The 8,981-nt window shown below is 46.3% G+C and overlaps 2 protein-coding genes across 2 annotated transcripts; one reads left to right on the top strand and one right to left on the bottom strand.

The window, feature by feature from the left end:
- The first annotated feature begins 685 nt into the window (after positions 1–685).
- On the top strand, positions 686–1,195 carry LOC104388147 (scale keratin-like). The gene has a single exon (XM_009996969.1). It carries the CDS (start codon positions 686–688, stop codon positions 1,193–1,195), a length of 510 nt encoding a protein of 169 aa, XP_009995271.1.
- Positions 1,196–3,607: 2,412 nt separating this feature from the next.
- Positions 3,608–4,045, bottom strand: LOC104388150 (scale keratin-like). Its single transcript, XM_009996975.1, has one exon. The coding sequence runs from the start codon at positions 4,010–4,012 to the stop codon at positions 3,608–3,610; it is 405 nt and encodes a 134-aa protein (XP_009995277.1). The 5' UTR covers positions 4,013–4,045.
- Between the last annotated feature and the right edge of the window lie 4,936 nt (positions 4,046–8,981).

Genomic DNA, 8,981 nt, shown 5'->3' on the forward strand with positions numbered 1-8,981 from the left:
TGTCAAGAACTCTTGATTTTTAACTTAGGACCAAGTCCTCTCCAGTTACTGCCTGTAACTGAAAAGAACCTGTAGATTATTTGCTGCTAGATATAATGTTTGGTTTCTTATTTGTTACTAGGCCTAGAAGAGGGGTAGACGAAGCAGTTTTGAATCCCAAACTTATAACATTTTAGCATTTGAAAGCATTTTTTGAATATTTTAGGAAATAAAAGGTATTTTCATGGACCTACGGCTGCACTTAGCAGAGTTCTGATGGCTTTATAACAGGGAAGATAAAATTTTGGAAGTCGAAACCATCAACTAATAGCAATGTATTCTTATGAAAATTAACTCCTTAGGGAATAGAATGATAGAATGATTAATAGAATTGAATAATAGAATCAAAGAATCAGAGGATGGTTTGGGTTGGAAGGAACCTTAAAGATCATCTAGTTCCAAACCCCTACGGGGTTATCTCCCACTTGAAAGGAGATCTCAAAGGTACAATTGAAAAGTAAGGACTTTATCACACTGAAGTCAAAAGTAACCTCCAGATTCAAGAGCTGGGAAGAATAACAGTACTAAAAAGTGGGTTGACTACCCAGGTCTATTCTTGCTTCAGCACCACCTCATGTTCTGTATCTCTTTCATGTTAACATGAGTGACCATGTTTTACAGACTGACTTCCATCCCACCCTTCAAGATGTCTTGCTACGACCTAACCCCTGTCTCTGCCTGTGGTGTCACCTGCCCCCAGCCTCTGGCCAACAGCTGCAACGAGCCCTGTGTGCGCCAGTGCCCCGACTCCACAGCCTTCATCCAGCCTCCTCCAGTCGTGGTCACCTTCCCCGGCCCCATCCTCAGCTCCTTCCCTCAGGATGCTGTGGTGGGATCCTCTGGAGTGCCCATCCTTGGAGGCTACGGGGGTTTTGGGGCCTCCCTTGGTTACAGGGGTGTGGCGGGCTATGGCTCCTCCCTGGGCTATGGGGGTCTGAATGGATATGGGGGCTCCTCCCTGGGCTATGGGGGCCTGGGGGGCTACGGGGGCTCCTCCCTGGGCTATGGGGGCCTGGGGGGCTACAGGGGCTCCTCTCTGGGCTATGGGGGCTCCTCCCTGGGTTACAGGGGCTTGTATGACAGCTCGGGCCCCGCCAGCCTTTCCTCCTTCCGGTATGGCAGGAACCGCCGTGGCAGCAGCTGTGGGCCCTGCTAAATCCCCAAGAAATATCCCAAGTGAGGTACAACCAACAACTGAGATGTGGTGGTTTCACAGCTAGAGAGGTCTGAACTTCAACAGCTCTGTTCCAAGACCACGGAGCTGTTTTAGCCCCTTTTGAACTTCTCCAAACTTCTAACTTTCAGTTTCTGCCTTAATTCTTCTCCCTTCCTATTTCCATATTGCCTGGGGCAAATGTGTAACAAAGTTGCTCAAAATGGTTCCTGTTTGTCCAACTCAACAGCCAGGACTCAGGAAGAAAAAAAAAAGTCAATCCTATAAGAATGTATCCCTGGTTGGAGAAGAGCTGTGAACTTCGTGGAGGTTCTGAAAATGTGTTTCTTTTCTCACTATCATTAAAAGTTCATTGCATCAAAGTTGCCATGTTCTGGTGTTAGTTTCTCATGTTTCTACCCTTGTCTTGGGAGAAGACCAACCTGTGCAGCTGTCAGGAACAGTCTAAACTGTTCAGATTAATACCTTGCCTAGAAGATTATTAATTTCAGGTGTACAAAGGCAGCATGAAGCCCTCAGCTCTGAAGGAACTGTCCTGTCCTCATTTTTCAGTGAAAGATTCTTGACATTTTAAAGAATTAACTTCTTAGTTGTACACTAATTGCTTGGTAGAGAAACAGAAGAGTAGAATACTAATTTTAAACACTTTCTTATAAACCTTAGAATTTAGTAAGAATTTCTTCCAGGCCTTTGATTAATCTCCTTGAACTTCAGGTCCTTACTCAGATACTTACACTCTGTCCTCAGTCTCTAATAATCCTCTGTCAAATCCTTAAAGAAAGACAGTTTTTTGGGCCATACAGTGGAACTTTTCAAACTGAAGTGTGGGAAAGGGGTTTTTTTTGTGTGGTCATGAAATCTAAGGTGATTTTGTGAGTCAGTGGCAGGTGTTTTTTGATGGGAAAAAGCCTACTTCAAAGCTGCCTCCAGGGTTCATTCACCCGTGCCAGCAGGAACAGGTAGAACAGACTTGGGGAAAAACCTGGAAAGCTTAACAAGCAGAAAAAGTCAGGACCCTCTGTTCAGATCCTCAGCACTGCTGGTGTGTTTCCTAGTTCCTTCTGCCAGGGAATTCTCCACACAGAAACCTCCCTTTTCAACAGCTCTAACTTTCAGCCTCCCCCAGGAGATTCCTCATCCAAAAGGTCCATTAAATAGTCTTTCCACCTCTTAAGGTTCTTGCTGCAGCTCCTCCAGTTCTCTCCCTCAGCAGCTCCATGCTCCATGTCAATACCTTTCAGCACCCCTTCCCCACCTCCCTAAATCCCTTCTGCCTCAAGACCATTCCTCCCACCTGAGGGCCTCATCTGCCCCCTTTTCCCCATAATCTGCTTTGAAACCAGCCTCAGCTGAGCCACCAGCTCTGCTCCTGCTGTGATCTGTTAGACCAGATCTTAGGAAGAATTTCTCTACTGAATGAGTGGTCAGACCCTGGAACTGGCTGCCCAGGGAGGTGGTGGAGTCACCATCCTTGCAGGTGCTCAAGATACATGTATATGTGGCAATTCAGGACATGTTCTAGTGGGCAGGGGGGGGTTTCTGTAGGTTGTAGGGTGGTGTGTGATTTGTAGGGTGTGGGTTTTTGAGGTTGGTTTTTTTGTTTGGGTGGGCTGTATTGTTCTCCCACCCCTAGGTGGACAGCAGGACTAGGTGATCTTAGAGGTCTTTTTCAACTGTGACAATTCTGTGAGCAACAAAGACCTTCCAGCTCATGGTACTATTATAACCAAGGTCAGCTGGGAAGGGAGGATTCCTGCTCCCAGGGGTGTGCACTGAGTGCAGCAAAGGGTGACAGACCTCCCTGGCAGCTGGGATATTTCAGCTGTGGTTTTAAGACTGAGGCTCATCCCATGTCAGGATGGGAGTTTTCCCCATGTGCAGATAGGAGGGTTGTGGATCTATGGGAGAAGAACTGAAAACTAAAAGCTGATTTGTTTGATGCAGAGCAGAATCACTTTAATGAGAAATTGACATTAACAGAAAAGCATTGTAGAATATCAAGAGCATTCATCAGAGGGCAGGCAATTCCTTCCATAGTTGTTCTTCTTTGGCTGGACAAGGAAGTGCCATCTTACAAGAACCTAAAGTAGTTTTATCCTTCCCATTAAACACACAGAAGAAAAAAAAGCCCCTAAAACTATGAGTAGAGGGTGAAGAAATGAAGAAGATGCTGTGTGCTCCCAGCTCCCCTGCAGTGGGGCAGCAGAGACCAGGGCTTCACATCTCCTTTGGGATCAGTGCTGGGGATCAAGGTGGTATCTCTCAGTTGCAGGTATTCCTTACTCAGGGGCGCAGGACTGGGGAAGGCTTTCACAAGACCCCACCCATCTGCTCACTGGGGAATCTCATGTAGCTTTTCACTTGAACACAATTCAGAGGCTATTCCTGGAGGATCTAGCAGGGCCCGCAGCTGCCCCAGCCGCACCTGTTGTAGCCCCAATAGCCAGAGCCATAGGGTCTACCATAGCCCCACAGGCCCCCATAGCCCCTGGAACCCCGGTAGCCCCCATAGCCTCCGTAGCCTCCGTAGCCCCCGTAGCCCCCATAGCCTCCGTAGCCCCACAGGCCCCCGTAGCCCCCATAACCCCCCAGGACGGGAGCTCCACAGGATCCCACCACAGCATCCTGAGGGAAGGAGCTGAGGATGGGGCCGGGGAAGGTGACCACGACTGGAGGAGGCTGGATGGCAGTGGTGGAGTCGGGGCACTGGCGCACACAGGGCTCGTTGCAGCTGTTGGCCAGAGGCTGGGGGCAGGCGACGCCGCAGGCAGAGGGGGCGCACAGGTCGTAGCAAGACATCTTCAGGGCTGGGGGAAGCTGCAGCACACACTGCTGAGGAAACCAGAGACACAAAGTCAACGGCAAGAAGACGCTGCCACTTGGACACCTGCACTGGCATCTTCCAGGTCTCCCTTGTCCTTCCTGCTCTGCAGTGTTTTGCCTGAGCCCGCTCTCCCTGCTGCGGATCAGCCTTGCTCAGCTTGCACCCTGAGCTCTCTGCTCTGCTCTCCAGCCTTGTTTCTTACACTTCATTCCCTTTCAGAAGTACCTCTTTGTCCTGCCTCACTGCCCAACACTGCCAAAACAGTCTCCAGGACTTGACAAATTCCCTCCACTGCCCTTTGCAGCCACTCTCACACTATCTGTGTCTAAGAGGTCACTTCATCTTGGGTTTCCACTGGCAAAACCAAAGTGGTGTGAGCTGATAAAACTCAAGAATTCCTGTAGTGAATGAATGGGTTCATGGAAGAATAATTGCAGGCTGTTGGGTTGTCCTGTGCTTGCAGGAGCAGCAGCTCAAGTCCTGCTGCCAATGTGCTGACCCTGCCATAAATATGGATTAAACAAGGGATGCCCTGCCCTGAAATGCCTGCAAAGGAGCTCGAAAAGGTTCTTTGTCTGATTTCCCAACTAGGAAACTGCTACACTCAGGTCACCAGGGGTAGGTTTCTACAGCACAGGTCCTGGCAAAACATCTCCAGGGATGGAAGAAACCTGCAGCTCTCACTGCTGATGAGACTAAATCAAAGACAAAGACTCCAAAATTTAAAAAGTTTACATGAAGTTAATGAGTCAAGTAGAGGATTGTGAGTAAAGAAATTACTTCTCACTTTGCAATAATCATCCTCCTTTCTCAAAATGCAGATTTTCCAAAATTCTCTCTAAGATACCTACACATGCAGAATCATATGGGAAATGTCATATCTAGCTCTGGAACTGTTGTCCCTCATGGATACACTGCAAAGAACTTAGATATGTGTCTGCACCTTAAACTGAAAACCGAAAACCAAAACCAGAGAGCAAAGTGACTTTGTCCAAGGTCATTTGATGAGTCAGTAGGAGCGTTTGGGTTTATGTTCAGCTAGTTAACAGGAGATGTAGTTTCTGTGTAACTTAATTACAGTAGCTTCTTCTTCCCACTCATCCCAATTTTGCTGAGAGTTGTCAGAACAACAGATTATAGGATTGTCCCTGCCTGGATTGCTCAGAAAGCCACTTGACAAGACAATAAAGGACAGATGATAGTGTTATTACCCCAGTTCCCACCTATGCAGCCACTGTATGCATAAAGCCTGGATAATTTAAATAGTATTAGCATTTTAGTCCCTAATGTTTGTCAAAAATTGATTTCAAATTACTATTCCCAGCATGAACATTGGTAAAACCAGGAATTTAACCTACATTCTCCCCTCTAAACTTCATGAGTTTCTCCAAGGGGCATTTTCCTCTTCTCCACTCACTGTCTCACAAGTCCCTAGCAGGGTTCTGAGGAAGAATATGAAAGCAAAGAAGCAAAGGACAACCAGAAGCTTTGCTATGCTAGGACAAAACATAAAACTTCTTCAGATGCACCCCTAGTTCGTGTCAGGTTGCATGAATGGCTGCAGTGGTGATGCCCCTATTGAACCTTGAACCTCATCTGGAGACTGTGAATTAAATTAAATGCAATAAAGAATCATAACCCCAGAATATCTCAAGTTGGAAGAGACCCATAATGGTCATACAATCATGGAATAGTTTAGGTTAGAATGAACCTTAAAGATCATCTAGATCCAACCCCCCTGCCATGGGCAGGGACACCTCCCACCAGACTAGGTTGCTCCAAACCCTATAGAGTCCAACTCCCTGCTTCTCATAGATCTACCTAAAACTAAACCAGATGGCTAAGAGCATGTTCCAGTTGCTGTAGAGTCCATACTGAGAACTTCATGGGGCTCCACACACCAAATACGTTGATCTGCCACCCCAGAGCCAGGATCAGAATCTCTGTCCCAAAACAACGCAGATACACCCAAAGCTATGGATGGGGAACATCCAGACAGGTTGAAAACAGCAACAAAAAGACACATTGATAGCAACAGAGAAGGATCAGACTTACCCAAGTTGCCAAGAGGACAAGGGAAGTGTTTGGAAGAGGGTTGAGAGGGAAGAGCTTTTATACCCGAGCAGCTGGAGGTACCAGACCAACATTGATTGTCTGCTCCAAATCCAAACACGTGTAACTCGTTGAGATGATGAAATTACTGGGTTGCTTATTGAGGTTTATGAGTCCTTACAAATTTGTTTGTAATAAGGACCTAAACATGACTTTAAATTATAGACATTTCTTTCATCTTGTGACGACTTGAGGAAAATTAATACCTGGAATTATTCCAGTCACTTCCTTAGGATTACGACAGAAATTATTAAACCATTAATTTTTAATCTTCTTGTATTAACACCTGAAGAGTTTCTCACAAGTTTATCAGAATTATAAACTGCTGTCATGGACAAGATTTTTGTTTAAGTACATGTAATTCAGTTTACAACCTGTCAGGACAGAAATTAAAGACTGTCCATGTGATATGCAGGAAGTTTGAGGTGGTTTCAGCATGTTTTGCTTCCCCACCCACAGCTGGGGGAAACAGCGCCCTGGGGAGCTGATGGCATTTTCCAGGAGTATTTGACACTGGCTGTAATGGGGACAATTCAGCTCAGAAGAGCAGCAGCAGCTTCAGGGACCTGCAACGTGTCCTTCAGTCTCTAAAAGGTGTTGGTGTGGATGTTGAAATTTAACTTCGGGGGAAAAAAAATCGTGAAATCTTTCATTTTTGAGTGCTGGGAACTCCTGTCATGCAGATCTGAGCTGAATCAGCTTCTCCATCCATCAGTCACTCAAACAGTTTTGTTCTCTTACAAATAAGTGTAGGACTATGTCTGCAGGACTTCATATGGGAGATGGGGAAGGAGCCTTTAGGAATCCACAGGGAAGCTGGGGAGGGACTTTGGACAAGGGCTTGTAGCAAGAGGATAAGGGGGATGGATTAAAACTGGAAGAGGGAGCTGGAGGTTGGACATGAGGAAGGAATTGTGGAGTGTGAGGGTGGGGAGAGCCTGGGCCAGGTTGCCCAGGGAAGCTGTGGCTGCCCCATCCCTGGCAGTGTTGAAGGGCAGGTTGGATGGGGCTTGGAGCAGCCTGGGCTGCTGGGAGGTGTCCCTGCCCATGCAGGGGGGTTGGATGTAGATGATCTATAATGTCCCTTCCAACCCAACCCATCATGGTTCTATGATTCCTGGTTTCTGGGACTTGCTTTTGTTTAAGAGATAAATGAGGAAGGAGTTTCTGAAGGTAACTAAAGCTACAAAGGGACCTGAGATCCCCAAAACCTTAATTCCAAGTTGGTTTGATATTGTCAATACAAAGATGGTCCTTGAGAATATTTAATAGGTCTGAGGAAACCTCAGATTTTTCAATACAAATGCACCCACTGGCACAAAAATTGAGATGTGGTAGAAGTGCTTGAAATGAATTGACTGAAATGGAGTGGATTGAAGAGATTGTCTTTGATTCTTAGGAATTCAAGACCTCCTGGAGATCATTGTTGTTTTTGCAAGCCCAAAGTCCAGAAGAGGGCTGAGCTGGCAGTTTGTGGGAGCAGGGAACAATTATGAACTTGCAATGCACCACGCAAAACAAAAGCTGGTTCTTCCCTTCTTTATAGATGTGTTATTTTAATACTGCTGACTCCCTGCCATAGTTTATCTCTAAATTATGAAGTGGGTTTCTCAGCCTTTGAGGTGGTTAGAAGGGATGTTTTTTGGGGGGACAATAAAACATTTCAAGCTTCCAGGGAGTATATCTTTTCCAACCCCACAAACGATCCACTAATGGTTGGAGAATGTACCCTTCCAACTAGATTAAAGGCATGGACCTGGATTTAGGTGCCTAATAATTATGGAATGACATCAAATTAAAATAGGCAAGTCAAGGTATTTGTGTCCTTGGTATCATCAGCCCATGGCTGAATATTGGGAATTTGTGCATCTTCAGTTGTTTTCAGTATAGGCTGAAATAGAAATGTTTTAGATATTTCATCACCTGTGTAATCACTTTATCATTTTCAGTTGCACATCAGACTAAAGAAAGTGAGGATCTCATGATTTTCTTACAGTTCTGTCCATGTAAAAGATTTCTCTATCTGCTGTATCTCAGGATGTTTTTACTGAGTTGTCACCAGGTGTGTTTCATTTCATTTCCTTTCTTAGTGGTCTTCAGGTTTTCCTGAAATGAAGGTGAAACTAAAGGTGGATCCCTGAAGGTTTTATGTCAGGAAAGAGAAGACTGGAAAATTACAGAATCATAGAATCATGGAATGGTTTGGGTTGGAAGGGACCCTAAAGATCATCTAGATCCAACCCCCCCATGGGCAGGGACACCTCCCAGCAGCCCAGGCTGCTCCAAGCCCCATCCAACCTGCCCTTCAACACCCCCAGGGATGGGGCAGCCACAGCTTCCCTGGGCAACCTGTTCCAGGGTCTCCCCACCCTCACAGCCAAGAGCTTCAACCCAACATTTAACCTGAATCTCCCCTCTTCAAGATCATAAGGCACTTGTCACTCACATTTTTTAATTTAAACATTGGGAGGAAATTCTTCACTAAGAGGATGGGGAGACCCTGGCCCAGGTTGCCCAGGGAAGCTGTGGCTGCCCCATCTCTGGAAGTGTCCAAGGGCAGGTTGGATGGGGCTTGGAGCAACCTGGGCTGGTGGAAGGTGTTCCTGCCCATGCAGGGAGTTGGATTTAGATGATCTTGAAGGTCCCTTCCAATCCAAACCATTCCATGATTCCATGAAAAGTCAAACACCAGAAATCCATGTACAGACATGGGATGTTTTCCATGGCTTCCTTTGGGTGCAGTGTGGGTCTCACATGAAGTAGCTGAGAGCTCAAATGTTAAAGATGATGACCCTGAAGTTGCTCTAAGGGGCTCAGTAGGTGACCACAGGC

The sequence above is a fragment of the Chaetura pelagica genome, unplaced genomic scaffold (genome assembly GCF_000747805.2).
Source record: "Chaetura pelagica isolate M959 unplaced genomic scaffold, ChaPel_1.0 scaffold584, whole genome shotgun sequence".
In the NCBI taxonomy this organism is placed as follows: domain Eukaryota; kingdom Metazoa; phylum Chordata; class Aves; order Apodiformes; family Apodidae; genus Chaetura; species Chaetura pelagica.

What these genes read in the sequence shown, in the direction of transcription:
- LOC104388150 (XM_009996975.1), bottom strand. Translation starts at nt 4,012, where the DNA reads ATGTCTTGCTACGACCTGTGCGCCCCCTCTGCCTGCGGCGTCGCCTGC.
- LOC104388147 (XM_009996969.1), top strand. Translation starts at nt 686, where the DNA reads ATGTCTTGCTACGACCTAACCCCTGTCTCTGCCTGTGGTGTCACCTGC.